General features: G+C 44.4%; 2 protein-coding genes across 13 annotated transcripts in view; one reads left to right on the top strand and one right to left on the bottom strand.

Moving 5' to 3' along the window:
- The window catches only part of CFAP74 (cilia and flagella associated protein 74), a 60642-nt gene that overhangs the window by 4204 nt on the left and 35860 nt on the right, over nt 1-20578 (top strand). For all 6 annotated transcript variants that reach the window (XM_042831390.1, XM_042831391.1, XM_042831389.1 and 3 more), the window contains exon 3: nt 19583-19790. In XM_042831390.1, the coding sequence (XP_042687324.1) occupies nt 19676-19790 (115 nt within the window). In that variant the 5' untranslated portion in view covers nt 19583-19675. The remainder of the gene's footprint in view (nt 1-19582; nt 19791-20578) is intronic.
- GABRD (gamma-aminobutyric acid type A receptor subunit delta) lies at nt 197-19793 on the bottom strand. Of its 7 annotated transcripts, none has more exons than XR_006170961.1 (10): nt 10370-11365; nt 9274-9386; nt 8752-8819; nt 7703-7923; nt 7354-7436; nt 5665-5802; nt 4635-4787; nt 3830-4041; nt 2639-3269; nt 197-1946 (listed from the first exon to the last, which is right to left on the bottom strand). XR_006170961.1 is itself a non-coding variant. In XM_042831395.1 (10 exons), exons 2-10 carry the CDS (start codon nt 15103-15105, stop codon nt 2970-2972), a joined length of 1356 nt encoding a protein of 451 aa, XP_042687329.1. In that variant the 5' UTR covers nt 15106-15196; nt 19624-19793; the 3' UTR covers nt 197-2969. The 7 variants fall into 7 exon arrangements, 6 of the variants coding, with proteins under 6 accessions (XP_042687329.1, XP_042687328.1, XP_042687331.1 ...); XM_042831395.1 differs by lacking the exon at nt 10370-11365 and adding exons at nt 15038-15196; nt 19624-19793 and having other exon boundaries at nt 197-3269; XM_042831394.1 differs by having other exon boundaries at nt 197-3269; nt 10370-10509; nt 10773-11365.

Genomic DNA, 20578 nt, shown 5'->3' with positions numbered 1-20578 from the left:
TATATGTATTTCCTTCCTGATATTAGCACAACCCATCCAAAGCTTGCAAGCCTTCCAGTGACATCAGATTTAGCTTATTTATTTCTGTTTATTAAGTGTGCCATAAAAATCGAGTTGATTAGGGCATTGTCCTCAGATATTAATAATGTGTAATGGTTTTCAAATGTGAAAAAAAAATCAAAAATGTGGAACAATCTCAAATGTACAGAAGCTTCAGTTTTATTCAAAATTCCAATAATGACACAGTACTCCTGTACTAACATCCCTCCTGTAAAAGAATCTGGAAGGCATCTGTTTTATTTCTGGCTTTGGAAACACATTTCAAAAGCTGTAACTTCACAATGGAGTTGTTCTGCCTTGTGCTGCTCTGCAACTGCAGCAGCAGGGAGGCCTGTTCTCCCCTCTGAGTCACCTCATTCCTGGAGGGGACACAACTGCCACATGGATTCTCACATTCTGACTTCCTGAAATATTCTGAGGTTTCCCCCCCCCTTTTTTTATGCTTTTTTATGTGACAGCCTAGCATTCTGGTTTCGGTTTTGGTGTTCTTTGCTTTGTTTTGTCCTGGGTGGTGGTTTTCGTGGTTTTTGCTGTTAGGTTTGTGGATTTTTTTGAGGGAAAGACCGTAGCCACCCCTTACCTTGATCAGTCACCAATAGCTGTGCACCTTGAAGGTCTGCAGACAAATACAGAACAATGCATTGAATAAACCTTATGAAGAAGCCAGCAGGGTGTGCAGCCGGTGATTGGCACCCAGGTGGAGAAGCAGCTAATTTTGTCCAATAACCCCCTCTGATTACCTCAGTTGACTTCAGGGCATGGACTTGTGTCAGGTGCACAACTACAGACTCTTACTGCTGAAGTAATTAGATTAGACATTGCCTTTAGAATGTATGCAGCCACTTTCTCACTAATTACCCTGAATAACCAGCCGCTGTACACTTTGAGTGCACGTATCTAGTTGGAGCCTGACAGTTTCTGTGTCTCTCAAAAGGATTTTGCTTCTGTAGATCTCAAAGGCTTAGTAAAGAAATCAGTATAATTATACCCATCTTGCAGATGATGCAATGAAATGACTCCAGGAAGGTTCATCCTCACATCAGTGGCAAGAACTTAGTGCAAAATCCAGGTGTCTCAGTCCAGGGCCAGACTGATGAGAACTTTCTGGAAAAAACATAGCTGGGTGATGGTTTGCACCTTCCAGCACATGGCTGAAAATGTTTCCAGTAGAACAGAAATAATCCACGTGATCCTCAGCCTGACTTACGATGGGATCATAGTTCATATCATAGCTCACTTCAGGATCATTAATTTTTCTTCAGTGCATTCTCTTACTTCAGTGATATTGAGCAAGTCTCTTTGGAAGTCATAAATTTGCCTTAAAATGCTCTTTCAGTTCTGGTCATATGAAATTGAGCCGTGTGTCACAGATAGGTAAGGTGGGAGGGATGCGTGAACCAATGCTTGTTTCCTCCTCCTTGCAGTTCCATCAGCCATGCCCATCTTCCAAGCCCAGCACTGCTCTTCTCTCATTTACATCTTGTGTCCTATTTCATCTTGCACCTCCCCATGCTCCCTTCCACAGCTTTCAGCCATCTCCTTAGCCTCACTCATTCCCTCCTTCTCTCATGTAATATTTTCTGTTGCATCTTCTTTCTCTAGGTTTGGAACAACCTTATTTTTCAAGGCACCAGAATCCCCCCAAAAAGGAAGAAAAAAAAATCCAAAAAAGTGCCTTAAATACGTCTGTTGTTTTAATCTATATCCCAATCTATTTACTGTGCTTTTTTGATAGAGATTAACTATGAAACTTGTATTTGCTGTGAATACTGCCTTCATTTGCCGGATCCCTGGAGTTACTCACAGAACAAGGTGTTATTTGTGTGAGCATGGCGAGAGGATCCAGTCTTGAGTTGAGGGGTGCATCTGAGTTCTCATACATTTCACTGTCAAACAGGGAAGTAAAGAAGCCTAACATTATGTCAGCCATAGAATAAAAACTGCAAAAATATCCAAAGCGACTGAATGACTTAAAGCCATTTATGGCACCTTTGAACTTCACTCAGCTATTTCGTGCCAGGTGCAAAAAGGAGATTTTCAGAGGCACGTAGGGCAGATTGCACTGAAACTCATATAGGAAATTCTAAAATCCTTCCTGAAAATGGAGTTTGAGTTCCTCCATTACCAAGCTCCTCTGAAATTGTTAGTGATCCAATGCAGAAGGGCTGAGCTTTCCCTGTTTCTGAACCACTTTTGCCTGCGCTGGGGCCCACTGAAGTACCAAAGGTTACTATGCTCGAGTGTTAAATCTTTCATTAGCTTAGATCTGAAATGTAATGCTGTCATTATTAACAATTCAGTAGAACTCCATGTAGTGTATTTTATTTCATGCTGTGACTAAGAGCACTGAAATGTTTTCAATACTTTATCTAAGACAAAGGAAAATTCAATAAACCCCCACTCGCTTCTATTTTTACTTTTACCATGGGATTTTTGTGATTAAAATTGCCAACTTTGCCACTTGCATTGAAGTTAGACCATTCCACAGAAAATCACTTGTGTGGAAGCTGGGAATTAGCTGTTCCACTATGAAAAACGAAATGCTCTGAGCATGAGAGGCTAAGTCTTCATTACTTACCAATGCTTCAGGTGGAGAAAAAACATGGTAGTTCAAGACTTAAACTTCTGCTGTTATGTACATATGAAATGTTTTCTCATGGTAAGAGAGGAAACAAAAGGAGCTGGGATTGTTGAGCAGAGTACAGTCCTTAATGTATCAAATCAGATTGGTAACAAACTGTTTTTCTTGCTGCTTTAGTAGGAATTGATTGCAGGAGTTTCTTGACTAGAAATGTCTCAAGGTCACTGGAAAATATTTTGAGAAGAGATGGCACAGTACAGTTTCAGCAAGGACTGTTTAGTGTGTAGGTACTGTTCAATTCTTGGCTCTTCACAAAGTTCTGGGCTTTTTACATAGTGTAGGCAACCCAGTATATAACATTGACTGCTGCAAAGGCTGCTGGGAACACTGCTCTGGCATATATATCGATGGTGTCAGCATCAATGGGCTTAAAGAGGGATTTCAGACCACTCTTTTTATCCAGTTTCATCTCTTGCTGCCGTTTAGTCTCTCCAGTCTCTATTTCTATTGTGCCATATGATCCAGGCAGACTTCTGGGGATTCGGTGGTGCCTGTTGGAAATGGCCAGCTCCTGGTTCACACCAGCGATGGAGAGGGAGAACAGAACAATGGCATTCTTCACGTTTATCTGCAAAGGAAAGAGGAAAATATATAACAGCAATTTATAGCAATTTGTACTTCATCCAAACTATCCGTGATGCTGACATGGTGAAATATATGCGAGAGTGATAAATGGTATTTATTGTTTGCTTTGGCAAACAATGGAAAGACCTCTGAAAGCTTCTGTGCTACCACATCTGAGCTCTAAATATGTTTCTGAAGTACAAGTCTTGAGACAGACTTTACATCTCTTCTTATTTGTTCTCCTTTATTCTCTATTTCCCATCTTAAATACAGCAACCAATCATGCAAGGCTGTGTTGCAGTCGTAGTGCTAACTGAGCATTGACAATTACATTCAATTGTTTGCTATAATAACAAAAGTATCAGAGAATTGGAAAGGGTGTTAGATAATGTAGGCTCTGTTTTCCCATGAAGAGCTGGACCTGATGGCCCTTCAAGGTCCATTCCAACCTGGGCTGTTCTATAATAGCATTTCTATAAAAAGAATTTACTTCCATAAGGAGAAAACTTTGCAATGCAGAGCCATTGCTTTTGCAAATCTTTTCACACTACTTGGCTTACTGACCTCTCCACTCTGCCTTCTCGCTTTGATCTTGTTCTTCTGCTTTTTCATGTAGTCAGCATTGAAATGTGCAAAAGCGTATTCTACCAGTGCGGCGAAGACAAACACGTAGCATATCCAGAAGTAAACATCAAGTGCCTTGATGGCAGATGCTCGTGGAAGCGAAGAGCGGGCACTGACCATCAGTGTAGTCATTGTAAGAACAGTGGTTATGCCTGCAGCGTGGTATGAGAAAGCTCCTTTAGGTCTCATAACACACCTTCATGAGCGCGTTTACCAATCTGAAACTGAGGAATACTTTTCACAGCAGAAGACCCTTATTAGTATGGTTTCTGTTTTTCCAAATGGGATTTAAAGAAATTGTAAGGACCGTACATTTGCATGACTAAGGCAGCTTTGAACATCTTATCTTTGGTTTTCTTCTAGTTCTGGATTAAAACCAGAAGACTTACACTCAAAAACTTTTGGGTCTGGACTTGCAGCCCTTACTCAGGCAAGCAGACTAACAAGCTTTAGGAACATCTTTTTGTCATGGTTTCAGTTTCTCCAGATCAGTTCTTTTATAGGACTGCCTCACCTTCGCTATTGCTTTTAGCCATCTTTAGTGGCCCTTGTTCTTTATTGAGGTAACTGTTTTGATAGCATGGCAGAAATTAAAGCAGGCAGGAAATATTTTAAAGGACACTCTCTTCCGCACACTTAAACACAGTATTCATAAATGCATCTGAATGGAAAACAAGACATTAGAGAGCATAGTTACACCATCAACATACCCTTTCCTGTTAGATCCCCGTTTTGTCTGTCTTACCTAAGGACACCCTGGCAGGCACAGCTGACTGGCTGATCCAGAAGGACACCCAGGACATGGCCACGAGCAAGATAGAAGGGACGTAGGACTGAATGATGTAAACACCTCGATTTCGTCGGAGGTGGAAGTGGAGACTCAGCCTGGGAAACTGCCCTGCTGACAGAAAGTGAGCTGCAGCTCAACTGATATGCAGAAGAACATTTCCTACAGAGATGCAGATTTACGTTCTCAAACAACATTCTTTTGGCCAGGGATCACAACAAGCTTTCATGAATCTTTTTTGATTAGTCCTCATAAACTCTGCATGAGGGTTTATGCAGTTCTCATCAGCACAGTTAGCTAAGAATAGGTCAAATGATTTGTCTCAGGTCATATCAATGCCAGATCTGAAAATAAAATCATGAGTCTTCTCAAATAACAGTATTGCTTCAAAATGTGTACTGTCTTATCATCTGCTGTAGAAAGTCCTCCAGATACTAAATTTAGATTTTTTAAAAGGCCAAGTTAATTTCAAACTCAAAAAAGAGCTTAGAGGAGATGTGCAGCATAAATGAGGATCTGAGTACATGAAAGAGGATGAAAAATCAGCAGGAAAAAAATGACTCCAATCTTTTACAAACATTGCAATAAAGCCAGTGATGTACGTACACACCACTGACTTCTACTGGGTGGAATTAGGATGATTTGACTGTACGTCATAAGCCTCATAACATTAGGTCTAATGGAAATTTTCCTTATCCAAAGTTGCAAATGAGGTCAGGAAAATTTGAGTTATACCTTATCAAGCACTGTCTGACTATTCCACGCAGTATTTTCTCAAGCATATAGAGCTGAAGAACATAATATGCTATAGTGACTACCTGAAAGCAAAAGGTTACCATTTTTTGCAAATATGAGCTACAGAAAATTCATGTTAGAAACCTGACAGATTGTTTAAATTAGTTACTGAGGAGGAGGGATTCTCTATTATAGAAATAGATTTTCCTGTATGAACAGATACTGTCCCTGAATTGAAGACAGATCCTGTTACCAGATTTGAAGTTCATCAGTTCTGTTGTAAACTGGTAGTTAGTAATTGTGAATTGAGCAAGCTGCAGCTTATCCAGCCCATGGATCTCATCCTGGTTTTCTGACCAGTGGTAGACAATGTCCTCTGAAGAGTAACCATCTGCCAAAAGAAAGCAGATTAAATGCAAAGCATGGGGAAGAAATTAAGAACCTAGAGGGCTCACTGGGGAAGTGCTGTAATTCCTCTGCTACACTGATTTTCATTGGTCCCATTGCAAACATGCTGTGATTCACTCCAGATAATTCACTATCCTGGCAACATCAGTGTTTCCAGGATCCCATCAGGGGTGGCTTTCCTACAGGGAGAATAATCCGAGTTGATTTGCACTGACTAACAGTATGTGGTATGGCACAGTGCACTTCAGTGTCATGAGAAATGCCCATGTGCCTGCTCACAGGAGCAGAATGACTGCTGTTGTAGTGCTCAAACGAGGCTACCTGCTCCAGTTAGAGAACAGCAGCACAGCACAGACCTGTGTCCATCCTCAAATCAAGTCACTAGCTTCACAATCACCATGTATATCAGGCTATTAATTGCTGTAGTTTGGCATGGGTGCCAGCTGGAAGAGAGGCACAGGGTACCAGGGTAGGAGAGAAGGATGGGAGATGCATGAATGAATTTATGTAACATGCAAATCCATAGGAAATCAATCTTTGCTGGTGTTGTTGTTAATGCACAACTTGCTGCAAAACCACCTTGTTTCTTTAAGGAGTCTTGCTTCTTACTTGTTTGTTGCACTGACATCAAAATCCTCAAATTCAATTAGAAAAACTCAACCACCACCAAAATTCCCTGCAGAAGGAAAGAACTGATTGCTGGTTCAGTGTCTGCTGCCTCTACAGTTGGTGATTACATAAGTAAAACTGTAGATTGCTATTTTTGACAGGATAAAATGGTATTGTGGTTAATTGCCTAGAAAACAAAGTCAGGGCTAAAAAATGAAAAACAGAATCTTAAATCAATAGGGCAAATGAATCTTAATATATGTATGAATAAATGAATCTTAAATCAATAGGGCAGTGCTTCTGCTTAGAAACCAATACTCATATACCTAGAGCCCTGAGCTCCTCTAGGTTTCAAAAATACGCATTCATTCTTCACTCACCTTTTTGAGCACAAATGAATTTAAGCCATTCTCTGAAATATTCTGATTGATTTTTGTGTAGCAGGTGGCTATGCAAAGGTTAGGCACAATCACATTCATTAAAAATAGGGAAATCTTTCTTTTTCCTGTGTTTTTGGGGGTTTTTTTTGGTCATTTTTCACAAAGCAAAAATAGCACACCAAATTTTGCCCATGGGCTTCTTTACATCTTGCTGGACTTGATGGAAACCTCAGTAATGCTAATGAAAAGACTGTCACAGTGCCACTAGGCTTTACATAAAACACAAAGTTCTGGACATTTGTTTTAAGCAGGACTGCAGGTTGTTCAGCTTCACTGAATTAAATCCCACATCTTTAAACTGGAGCTGAACGAGTCCATCTCTGGCACATGGAGTAAGGGATGTGTTTTGTACCCTTTCTTTCTAAACCCATTACATTTCACTGATTAAAGCAGAATCACTCCAGCAAGTTCCCTCAAGCTAAGAACCATACATGCAGGCTTCAAGCAAAATACAGGTTAGATGAAGTGCTGCACTCAGCCCTTACAGCTCTCCAAGTCCAACATGCATTCCTGCTCATCCATCGGGTACTTGGAGAGGTCCATGTCACATGCCACCGTTGAGGTAATCCTGTCCAAAGCAAAATGAACACCAGTTAGTGGTGTGCAGACAGAGCTGTGGACTTGCATTTTCCTCGGAATTCAGAGATTGAATGGAAAACGTTGAAAACTTAACATTACAAGAGACATAGCACTAACATAACATTAACAAGAGAAAAACATTTTCTTTGATTTAAATTAATAATTATTTTAAGAAAAAAAAAAGAGCGATTACTTTTATGGTCTGTTCAGCAGGTGAACACATGGCAGAGGACAGTGGCCCCCCGCCCTGCTTACCTTATGCTGTATAAGATGACTCCATCTGGCTGGAGCCTGATCAGTTTGTTTTCCACAGTCACGTCATGGAACCAGGCAGACTTGGCGTTCACTATGAAAGTATCTGGCAACCAGAGCTTGTCCACAAAGCGGCTGTCCAGCCCCAGGGTCTCATTGGTGTGGTTGTAGGACAGGCGGTCGTCCCGCCAGCTCTGGTGCAGAAATACTGTCATGGTGTATTCCTGTGACAGGGAAATCCCAGTTAGCAAGAGACGCTAAACAAAGAGGATAAAGCCTCAGGACTTGGTCCAAAATAACTGAATTGGTTTAGAAATGTCCCCTGTGCACACAGGTGTTTTTATCCTCTGCCATAGAACTGTCCGTGCATTTTAATTTGTTGTATGCTTTTACCTTGGGTGGTCCCAAGGTATCAAAGAATTACTCAGAGTCAGTGGTACAGATACATGTCAGGGGAATTGCATCTGTTGTGCTGGGGAAAGCTGTTCATTTATCTCTGGAAGCACTGCCTTTGGTTTTGGAGGATTTTTGTAGCAAAACTAAAAAAAAAAATCAGGTGAAGTTTTATTGGTAGTAATGGGAAAGGATGGAGGGAAAGTTCTGGATTTCAAATTCAATCTGTTGTGTTTCAGGAATGCAATCAATTCATACAATGGTTGGTTGTGAGATTTCTAAGTTGTTATATTCCATTGCTTTACTGAAAGGTCTTCATGTGGAAAGGAGGCACATCTCACAGCCAATGCTCCCCTTAGCTTTTCGAGGGAAGTATGTGTGGTGAGAAGGAATGTGAACAGCAGTTGGAGCTAAGGCTTAAAATCAGGCTGTTAGTGTGCAGAAGTCTCAGTGACTTACACCTATCTAGAGTCTTTTCCTTGCCAACTTCTGCCCAAACAGAATCTGCCTGTGTCTTAAAATGCAAAGTTTGTTCTTTGTGGTATCTTCTGACAGTCTTTCCACTCCAGACACACAAAGGATCACCTGTCTCTATTTCACCTTCTGCACCTGCTGTCACTGCACTGCAGACATTCCCAACTAAGTGTAACTCAACGTACCATGTTCACTTCTGAGATGTGGTCAATGCTGGCTACTTCAATTGCAAGAGCAACGTTAACAGGAGGACCTGAGAAAACAAGTTTGAATGACATGATTTACATCATAGCAAGATGAGTACGGAGATGACCAAAGGCTGTTGACTTTTGTATCAGTGATAAAATCAATCAGTGATAAAGGAAATGAAATACAGTCACAACTACTGAAACTTATGTGATCTCTCCCAGAAAACATGACATCTCATTTCAGACAAGACGCTGTGTCTTCAAGCAAACAGAAATTATTGCCACAATGTGAGCCAAAATGACTTCAGTTTAGGTATCAGTGGTTTAAGAACTGTAGCAGCAAGAAGGCTGCAGTGCTAATTTGTGTTTCAAATGGCAAAATAAACACATTGTTTGCTACTGTTTCCAGAATCCAAGTATAAGATTAACACAACTCTTGAATCAGAGGATGAAGTTCAGAGAAACATCAGAGGGCAAAATAATCGTAAGAAATAAAAGGCATAACTCTCAGTTTCTCACCTCCAATCCCAGGCCTGAAATTACGTGCGTAGCCTTTCATCAGATCATCCAGGTTGGGTAACCAGGATATTTCGATGTTGGAGCCTATGTAATCTCCAATGTCAGTCATAGCTCTAGGTAAAGAGAATTGGAATCTTTTAAAACTTGCCCACATTTACAGACATGAAAATAACAGCAAATGGAGACATTGTCCTCTTCTACTTCCTGACCACCGACAGTCAAACCAGTAAGCATGAGTGGTACTTCAGAAGAGCAGTGTTGTTTATGGTAGAAGACCATTTCAGATTTTTCTGTTTAAATCAAAACCTATTCCAGGAAATCCTGTGGCTCCTGTCTGCAATAAAAGTAGTTACTTTCAAAAGTATTTTTTTTTTCTTGAAGAGTTTTAGAAATGCAAGGAAAGCATAAGGAAAACCAGGATACTTTGTATACTGCATGAAATGCAGCTATCTGGGTAGCTGGATTGAGTGGAGAAAGTGAGGACCGAAGAAGGATGGATCTTTTCAAATGTGATGAGAAAAAGTGTAAAAACTACTGAACTGGAATTTGGATTGAACATCTTTGATGCTGTGAAAAGCCCTCAGATAGTGAAAAAGCAATGCTAAGTAGAAGGTGTGTGGATACCTGTGTGATGCACAGACATGGACTAAAAGGAATTTCAAAAGTGAAAACAGCGAACCATTGAAATGCATCCCTGCAGTCTTAAGTAACGCTGTAGATATTCCATAATCTCTTACTAACAAGGCAAGCTCAAATTCTCTTCGAAACTGAGCTGGCAGGCTTCACTTGCAGCAGATCTGCGCCTGCTCACATAATCCCTCTTGCCAGCGCTGTGATTGACACAGAAGGAATAGATAAACAGAGGACTGTGACAACGTCTGCCACAACTGTTTGCAAAGAATTGCCAGTGGCTGGGAGAGGCATCTGAGTGCAGGTACTGAATCAGAGCTGTCTGAGCACTGTTTGAGCATCTCCACCTGAGGCCAGCAGTAAATTTGAGAGATCCATGTCACCAGTAACAGAGGAGAAGCTTGTTAAACATCAACGAAAGACTGCAGAGTAATACAGCATAAGTATATTCTGCCTTGGTACTTACATAATTTTCTTAGAGTGTTCATGTGACATTGACCCAAATAAAGCACATGGTTTTTCTCTCCAAAACATGCTGGTCCGGGCGCTCAGCTCTGCAGTGCCATTACTTCTAGCTCTTCTGAGTAAGGATCGTGGCATATCCTTCTGAGTAAGGATCAGAGCCATATAATTTGGAATAAAATTTAAACAAAGGCTTTGAAGATTTATAATAGAGGGGGTCATGTTTCTTTTGTTCTGTATCACATCTCACCAACCACATAAATGCTTCTTTTCACATTAGGTACACGGGTGCACCCCCAGATAACTGATCTATGCTCAGTCACTTGCTATGAGGTAATGGCATCCTAAGGACTGCCAGGAGCCTCGTCTTTTTTATTCAGAAAGCATTTACAGTGTGCAGCAATTACCCTGTGTCAGTATTCTCTTGTAATGGCATTTTGGAGAGTCAGAAAGCTAAAAGGAAGTTAAAATGACAGAGTTGAGTTAAAAAACTGTGGGCCATAGCTTGCAGTGTTTTAAGCAGATTACTATCTAGAGGGAGTTTTACTTAAATATCCATGACACAATTAAAAAGAATCTGGTTTCTATTATTAATAAAGCCTTAAGGTCAGATCAGTGTAACAAATCTGTTGAAGTTAGTAGAGCTATATGCACTTAAACCAGTGGGAGTCACAGAAGTGTTACACTGCACCCAGATCCAGTGCTTTAAAGTGACATGAAGGATGGTGGGAGAATTTCATTCATCATTCACAAGTAGTGGGGATCACATATGGCCTTAAATATTGTTTGTGTTTTTTACCTGAAGAAGGAAGTCCAGCTAGAAGATATTCTTTGGAAGGGATTAACTTTTTGTAACGTAAGCAGTAAGGATTAAAAGAAAGGAAACCACTAATAGTGGAATTAGCAAATTTGCGTCCTAATGTAGGCTGCTGTCAAACTTGTTTTAGTAAGAAAAGGAATTTGTAAAAGTAAGCTGTTGGCTTGTAAAATCCAAGGGATGTAACAGCTCAACAAACTTATCTTTACGTTGCACCAGGGCAGAGCCGGATCCCAGGTGGCTGAACAGCATTCTCATGTGTACTGAAGGCACTCGGGAAGGCATTCTCAGATCTGGAGCTGAGGGAGATGGTTGTTATCTCAACTCTTTAGACACATCTCATTTCAAGCAGGGAATATATTTTCATCCGTACAAATGTGGGGTTTCAGCACTGTGAGAAGTTCCACAGAGCTGGTTGTTAACAGCAGAAAAAAATTAGTTCCTTATATAGTAGGCAAAGGACAGAGGAAATCACTGCTGGTAGACCTGGAAATACTGCAAAGTTCTTCTTTGCCTAACAGAATTGTCCTTGTCACAGGTTGGGAAAGCAGCTCTAAGCAGCAGATCTCAAACGAGCAGAGAAACTCATCTCCTTTAGAGCTAAGTATTCTCAGTTTAGAATCAAAATACATATATACTAGAATCCTTCCTTTTGAAGCTGACATCTATCTCCCAGCTGCTATGGGACTGAGATATTCTATTCATCTGGACTGAGCTGGAGAAGCATCAGTCAACTTGGACAGCGTGTCTTGTTAGAGGCTTCAGGCAAGTGAGATATTAGCCTGTCTTCACTGCCTTCTGGAACACGGCTTGAAAATGGTTGCTAGATATTCATCAACTTTACTAGAAAAAAATCAGTACTTAAACTGAACAAAGGAAAGAGGCAACCTGTATATTCTGTGTGAATAAGTGCATTACAATGGCTCAGTAAGATACAACATTAGTAATACTGTTTTTGCACAGCAGTGCCAGTAGCTCTAGCAGCAGTGCAGAAAGCTCAGCAGCATCTCTGCTTGTGGCCAACAAGATACTCATCTCAGATCACACTTGTAGGGAGAATGCTGTAACCTTATGGCAAAGACATACTGCAGTGGGGTGAGGAAAATCACTTTTTGCATCTCCCACTGCTTCTTTAAGCCTGCTATCCTGACTGATTCCACCTGGGACAGTGGCACAGTTGCTATGATCTGAAAGATCTTATGATTTGAAAGATAGAAATATCAGTTTGACTGATAGTAAGGACTGGGGTGGAGTGTATCTCCTTTTCTGTGAGATAATCTTCTGGGGCACACGGCCCTGATGTCACCACCACTCAAGAAAACTTCTTTCTTGAGAAAAAGACAAGGAATCTCCAGCAAGGTCAGCGAACAGTCTGGCTTCTGTCAAGCTCCAGGATTATCCAGGGCACCGTGTGTATCCTTCCCATCTGCCATTCCTGACTCTAAGTGAGGCTCGCTGTAAATATGTTCTGTATTTTGAAATGTAATTGAAAAGGCATTAGGCTTAATTCACAGCAACCTTCTGAACATCAAAGCTCCATCAAAGTGCTAAAACTCTGTGAGTTTTAAGCGACAGAAAATAGACAGCTCTGCATGCATTCACGTGATAAAGCTCCTCCATTTCCATGACTGGAAGTAAAAGACTGAGGAGGTTACCCTGCAGGAGAACAACTGTATGCAAACATATAAAAGCCATTTAATATTGTAGGATCCTAAATATGAAAGACACACCTATTTTTAATTAGAGATTCATTATGAGGCTTCTATTATTGCAGCATACCAAGCTCTGATAAAACAGCCTTTCCCCAAAGAGCTGGCAATCAGAAATGCCAAATTTCTTGCCACTTATCATGCCTCAAGCAGACCCAAAATCTTTTCCAAAAACGTTCACCTGCAAACAGCACTGGCATAAGGAGAATGTGCTGACTGAGGTTGAATCAGGCTCATTCAAACAGCACACGACAGAGAATTGCTCCAAATGCAGCTCTGTTAAGCACTCTCACAGGGCACTCAAACACAGGAAGCAGGCTGTGTGCGTTCCCCTCTCCTCTGCCAAACCTCAGCATCCCTTTAACAGGTAGCTCTGCCTTTGGGAACATCTCATGTGGTGCCACCACGTTCGGAATTCTCTGAGATTCCTCTTCTCTTGCACACTGTGCTCCCAGCTGTGCAGCTGCCCATCGCACAGGGAATTCCGCGCCTTTGGATGTCCTCTGTCACCAGAACCGTGAATCAAATCACGTTTAGTCAACAAAATCAGAGCAGTAAAAATGTATCTTTGATAGCACAGCCTGTTATTATAAAACCACGGTATCAGTAAGGCACTGCTCCCTTAAAACCAATAAATCATATGCCAGGACTCCAATAAGGAAAAATAAGAAAGTTAATGTGCTGCTTGGGCTCCTCCAAGAATTATTATTTCGTGCATCAAAAGCCGCCTATGTGAGTAATTTTAGTGATGCAAAGGTAAAAATCTGTTTTAATCCCATGTAATAAACTCATCAAAAGGACACTTGCAAGCAAGATTACTTGCTATAGGATTAAAGAAGGTTCTGCCATAGCCGTGCTAAACCCTGAATCATCAGAAAACTGCTGTACTAAACAGAGCAGCTTTCTTTGAATATTGAATGTCTTACACTTGGGCATATTTGGAAAACTACTGCAAACTGAACAGCTCGAAATTCGAAAGCTAGACTTTGCCTTCCTGTGCTCTGTGCCGTGAGTCTGTATATCACTAACAAACAACATCACTGTGGAACTGCAGGAAGAAAACCAAGAAACAGGCAATTAACCCAGCATAATTTATCTAAAAAATTACAGGTTGCACATATCCTGGCAGTTACTGTGCCTGGAAACAGATCACGAAGACAGAAGCTGAGAAGACTGACTGCTTCTTTTTTTTTTTAATATCCAAACACTACTTTTCAACAGAAATCCTCAGTCCTTGTCCGAGTTCAGACAGTTTGGGATCACTGAAATGACGGGCCAGATCTCCATGCCTTTTGGTCATAAGAAATCTTCTCTGCCTCCGGCATCACACTGCTGGCTGCAGGGCACGGAGGTTTGGAGGCATGGCCAAGGTCGTGGGATGCACCACTGTGTCAGCCCTGGACAAGGGCAGCTGACACTTCCTCTGATGTGAGGTCCTTTTCCTTCCCAATGGAGAATGATAAGATCTCGCTAATTAATCCCAAAGGCCATGACTGCATCGTTAGTTCGTACACCGCTCTGAAGTTATTAACGATGTCTCTGATACAGAAGTGGGAAGACCCCTTAAATATCACAGCCACGCGTGCTCTGGGTGATGTAGGCATGTTTTTGCATGCAGCAAGTCCTTTTTAACTCCCCCTCTGCTTTCATTGCATAATCCGGCAAGCTTTTTCCAAATCCAGCCTCCAGATCAGAGAATATATAGAGAACATAGCTGGTTGCCTAGCTAACACCTTCTGACTGACTGCGACTGCGAATCGCAAACATTCAGCTTTGCAATTTATTATTTAAAAAAACGGCGTTCCTCAAACTTTTCCTGAGCTGCTCACCAGCCCCATCCCTTCCCCCGGAGCCCGCAGGAGCGCTGACCGCCGTCCCGGCCGCAGCCCCGCTGTGCGCGCCGCGCTCCGAACGGCTGCTGGGGCGCTCGGGGCTGCACCGCGCGGTGCGGAGCCGTCGCCAAAAGGATCGCCCGTAATTTAGAGCGCGTGCCGCCAGCAGAACTCTTCCCCAAGCGTCCCGTTCGAAGCACGCCCCGCGGTTAACCCAACAAACCGCTGCTCGGCCGCGCCGCGTCCTCCCGTCCGTGCCGCCCCGTTCCCGCCTCAGCCCCGGGGCAGCAAAGGAGGGAATGGGAAGGGATTACCTGATGCACCTGTGCTGCTGGGTGCACAGCAGGACCAAGGCAGGAAAAACCCAGGTGAGAAATTCCATTTTACTCCCACGTATTAGACCGCGGCGCACAAAACCGAGGCTCCCCGGCTCCTTGGGCAGCTCCGAAGCTCAGCCGGTGTTGCCATCCTTCCTGCGGCAAGTTGAGGCTCAGTTTCAGCGCCGTATCGCCGCCGGGCAGCGTTGACAGCCCCCGCCGTCTCGTCGCCCCGCTCCGCTGCGCTCCCGCGCCCCGCTCGGTGCCGCCCGGCCCGGGGCCGCCCTGCCGGTTCCGTCCCGCCCGGGAGATCCGGATGGGGGCAGCGGGATCGGCTCAGCAGCGCCGCGCTCCTCCTCCGCCCGGCCGCTCAGCGGGCTGCCGAAAATAGCCCCTGCAATTACAGCTCCATCCCACCCAGCGCGGGAGAAAGAGAACTAAAAGTGCTGCCGAGGCTGCGGGCATGTCCCGTGCAAATCGTCGCCGGGAGGAGAACGAGGAGCCCGGGCTGCACGCGGGATGGAGGTTGCGGTAGAGCCGCCCCCGCCGCCGCCCCCCCCGGCCGCGCTGAGCTGCAGCTCCGGCCCTTTCCCCGCGGAGCGGCGCGGATTGCGGGTGGGAGCTGCGCCCGGGACGGGAGAAGCCGCGATCTCTGCGCTCTTTGAAAGCCGTCCCCGACCGCAGGTGCGACGCCGAAAGCGGCGGAGCCCGGGCTGTGCGAACTTCTGCCTCAGCGCTTTCGGCGCTCCGGAGCGAACGCCCGAGCTCAGCGGGCGGCAGCTGACACCGCTGTGCGGCCCAACCCGGCCGAGTTTCGGGACCGAGCGGCACCGGCCGCGCTGCCGGGGGCTGCGGGTTCAGCCCGAAGGTCGGACGCGACCTTCTCCTCCATCTTCGCTCTTTTCTTCTCTCCTCCTCCTCCTCTGCTTTTTGCTGCTGTTCAGTCCATAATGGCAATTTTAAAACCAACCCACAAAGGAAGCACTGTGTAGGAGACATTTTAAAGAAACTGTATTGTAAAGCAAAAATGAACGCGTGGATCCTTTAATCAAATGAAAGGATGCCCGCCAGGTTTGTAAAGTGCTTGGTTTACCCTTTTGTAGGGTTGGCTTTTTCTTACTGACGAATACCATCAACCTAAATGGCAGCAAAGGCACGACTCGTTGAGGGCCACAACAGAGGTGACTGGGAGGAAGAGCTGTGCACATCTATATGTTGTACACAGCACACACACATCAGAAATGTGTAAGAATGAGGTGGGGTTTTGTTTGAGAACTTTTCTTTGCACACCACATTAGGTCACACCTGCCCCCAACACACCAGGAGGACAAGACCTACATGTCAGCTCTAACAGCTGGGCTGTTGGATAAAAACTGGTTTGTTGGAGGAGGGAAACCAAAAGATCAGTAATGGAACCTACAGGATGAGATACAGAACAGAAAGATTTTGTCTCTCTGTGAAGCAGAGCAGATTTACACCTTTCAGGATATTTTCAGTTGACATTTTCTCCAACTCCTCAGGCTGACGTTCAGTGAGCTGTGTACCTACTCTGAGAATTCCTTGGTGCTGCTTTTCTCTGGCTAGACAGCTGTCATCAAACCTACCAGTAAAAAATGAACACACATTTCTGTGCCTCCAGAATACATCAGTTAAAAAAGCAAAATGGACATGTAGACTTGTGGACACGCAGAGTGACTTTGAATGGTAGATATCTGTGTGAGCCTGTAGGAAAACCACAACAGTGTAGGCTCTAAAGGGAAAGATACTGCTAAGAGTTTGACCATTGCAACAAGTGAAAACAGAACGGTGGTCCCCTAGAAAAATCACTGCTGTGTTTCTCCACAACTGCTCTTCCAGTGCCCATTGACTTGGGGTCCGTGAAGAAAGCTCTGTGCTTCTGGCAGCGAAGTGACTGCTCACAAAACCTCCAGTGGCATTGTGATGGGAAAGTGTTTGCCTTCAGGACTGCGATCACTTTCTGGATAATTTCTGATAATCCAGGTGTATTATCAGGGTTTTGATTATGCCCATTCACTTGACCAGGAATGTGTATTGCTGGCATCACTGAGTGAGCCGGCCTCGTGCTGAGACTTGGATGGATGAGAGGAACCTACACAGCCAATCTCCCAGCAGCACAGCGCAGTGGTTTAACAAAATCCTGGGTTATTTCCACAGGACTCATTTAGCTACCACTGCATGTCTGTGCTTCAGAAATGGAGATGTTCTAAGACCTGTTTGCACAAAACCCTAAAATAAACGTGGAACTTCCTTCAAACAAGCACACCACATTTGATGCAATGGGCCACAATTATATCAGCTCTGTTACACAATGCGTGGTCACTGGGCCATGTTTTCAGTTGATTCTGCAGTCAAATAGAAATTTCAGCATAACAGTCTGTCATATAGAGAAATATATGGATTTACACCCCCACTCAACAGGAGTAATTCCTATTAGCCAAAGGAAAAAGAGAGGATAAAATAATAATGATATGTATATTTAATTTCCTACAATTCTAGCAGAATATCCCAAACTCTTTAGAGTCAATGGCAGATTAAAATTGCTCAAGAAGGAGATTAAAAAACAATTAAAATTGCTATTAAAGCATCAAAACAAAACAAGTAAGCTCCCCTCAATCTTTCTCATCTAATCCTCTTGAAAATAATTGAAGCTTTCCTTTAGGTACTGGCTTAGAACTGTCAAATAGTCTCACAAAGACGGCCCTAACAGCCATTTCTCCTTAAGCCTTTTGTCACTCTGTTGACTCGCCATCACTCCTCCATCCTTATGGCTGCAGGCACAGCTTTTCTGGGAGTGCTTCTGCCTTCTGACCTCACACACAGAGCTCAGGTGGATCAGCGTCCTCACGGAGGCCCAGAGCTGCAGCCACAGCCGCTGCCTCCTTCACACCACGTGCAGACAGGGATGGCTGGCTCTGCTGCCAGCGATGCCAAGAGCTCGCATCGCCACACCCAAGTCTTACAGGCAAGAAATGCACCCCGCAGATCATTAGCTGAATTCTCCCACGATTCCACATGAACAGCTCGTGGAAGACTGTTGTGGCAACGTCGCCAAATGTCTCTGGAAACACAAATTACACACATATGCCTATTTTTATAAATGAGATTTGGAAATATCCGCAGCAATCATATGGTGGGAATATTTAGCTTCTTTCAGAGGTTGCACAGAAATGATTCCTCGCACTGGATGGATGTCCTACAGCCCCAGCTCTGAGATGCACGGCCGGTATTTAAGGACTGGACAAGCACAGCATTGCAGTTACTCTCAGTAAGGCTTCCATCGATGTTCTGCTGATATTTACACTCAGACGTTGCTCTGTGTTGTAGAGCAGAGATGGAGAAATCGTTTTACATAATCTGAGCCGCACTGGAAAAAAATAAGATTGCATTATTGGCATGTCTTGCTGCCAAACAGCTAGAAACCTCCATAGAGGAGCTGCTGTCACCTTGGAAACGTTCGGGAGGAAAAACCGACTGCCTGAAGAGCAGCATGGAGCCACGCAGCGTCCAGCCCTCCAGCAGCACTCCGGTGCCCAGTTGGTGCTGCAGAACTTCACAAAAACGCCTCTCAGTTTGGGATTTCAGCAGTAGGATTTCAATTCATTCGTGCTCACTTCTCACACGTTATCACCCACAGCTGTGCCTACGGGACCTGGGCATCAGGGAGTGCCTCTGTACGCCTCCTGGAGCTTGCAGTGGGGGTGGATCCAGATTCCCAGTGGGTGCAATGGGAATCGAGAGAGAGGAGCTTGTCTGGGGAACTGTAACTCGGCACCTTCACAGGGACTGCCGATGGCTTCTCCCACGTGCACGTGAGGGCAGAACGCTGGCCCTGGTGACAAAGGTTCACCAACACGCACTGCACTCACAGTTGATACGAAGGTACCAATTAGCCGTTATTTTTTGACTCAAGCCGGTTCCGTTCACAGGAAGCTTAGAGGTCACGCTTGTCTTTATTGATTGCCGAGGCTGATCCTGGGATGTCGTCGCTCTGAAAATGAGCCGAGCAGCGTGGAGCAGCCATGCACACCCACCGCGGCGCATCCCACGCGGGCTGACCGCCTCCAGCGGCTGCGGCTCGCGGTCCCTCCGCTCCCCCGGGGCCGCGTGGTTCGCTCCGTTGCCGGGGCAGCGGCCGGACGTCCTTTCGTCGGTCCTTCCGCCGCGTCCCGGGCCGCGGGGCTTCGGCAGCGCTCGGGATGCTCCGGGCACACCGCTCGTGTGGGGGGTTTGTTCTTCGTGCAGCTCCGCTTTGCCTTTAAGGTGGCTCTGGGCGTTTAGCTCGGTATATCCCATACTTCGCACTCCATTACGTACCTCTCGTTCCCTAACCAGATAAAAATGTTTTCTTCTGGGCTTCTTTTATTAATAAGCCAATTACTATACATATTAAAAACGCTTTGTCAGCGTCCTTACTTCTCCACAAGAGATCTGTGGAAGTTAACACTCAATTTGTGGCTGCACCCTGTCGCTACATGTACCTTAAGCGCTCACCGAACGCTGCCGATTTATCTCCTGACACAGGCACCAACTTGAAGGCTTCCTGGAGATCTCTGTGTACTCACCGACTCTCAGCCGTCTCCATGTCAGCCCGCTTGCTGTGACGGAACCGCCGGCATGGCAGGCAGTGAGCCCGGGGATGGAGGAGAGGAACCAACTCTCATCTCATTTCTGGAAGAGGAAGGAAACGGTGCAGCAGCTCAGAGTTCTGACCTGAAAGAACACGACGAAGGTGAACGTGAGAAACCACAGCCGTAACTTGCAGAATGCTGGGGTTAACTTCCTGTCTATGATGGAACAGTATGGTTCTAGGGGCAGTGTGATATTCCAAACCAATGAAATAATCCCAATCGTTTTCTTCTTAGCATTACACTGTAACAGGTATAGCTACTTCAAACTTAAACCATTCTTTTTTCTTTAGCAGTGAATTCCCTACTTAATCTGTGCAGCATTTTGACTCAGACTTAATGATGGTGAAATCCAGTGTTTGACTGTAGGGACTCAGTTCAGCCTCTCAGACCCCAGCAGCTGCTGCCAGGGGGGGCTCACCTTTGGTGAAGGCCTCTGTGCCTGCAGAGGGGCACAGGTTTCCACCCCCATGTTGGATCCCCCATGGCACCAGCTGCCTATGAGCAGGTGACTGACTTCTGTGTCAGAACACATGCTCAGTTACATCATGAGTCAACTGATCTACTGTTTAACATTGCCATGCATCATTTAGTGCTGAATACTGACCTCTGCATTAAAAAGCTGTACTTAGGTTATTTTCTTACTGTCATTTTCCTTATTACCCAAATACACAATAATGCATACATAATTCACATTGAATAATGCTTAATGAATACTTATAGGATTCCATCCTCACTGCAGGCTTGAGTAATGAGGTGCAGAGAAGGGTGTTAGTGTAATGTGAACACACTGCAGGCTGTTGGCATTTTCCTGCTTTGGTTTCCAGATGTACAGCAGCAGCCTTGTGTGGCTGATTTTAATAAACACTGCAGTAATGCTATAAAATGTAAT

Source organism: Centrocercus urophasianus, unplaced genomic scaffold (assembly GCF_019232065.1).
Source record: "Centrocercus urophasianus isolate 14NV4802_14NV808 unplaced genomic scaffold, USGS_Curo_1.0 seq_36, whole genome shotgun sequence".
In the NCBI taxonomy this organism is placed as follows: domain Eukaryota; kingdom Metazoa; phylum Chordata; class Aves; order Galliformes; family Phasianidae; genus Centrocercus; species Centrocercus urophasianus.
Note: the sequence above shows the minus strand (reverse complement) of the source record. Positions and strands in the feature narration are given on the sequence as shown.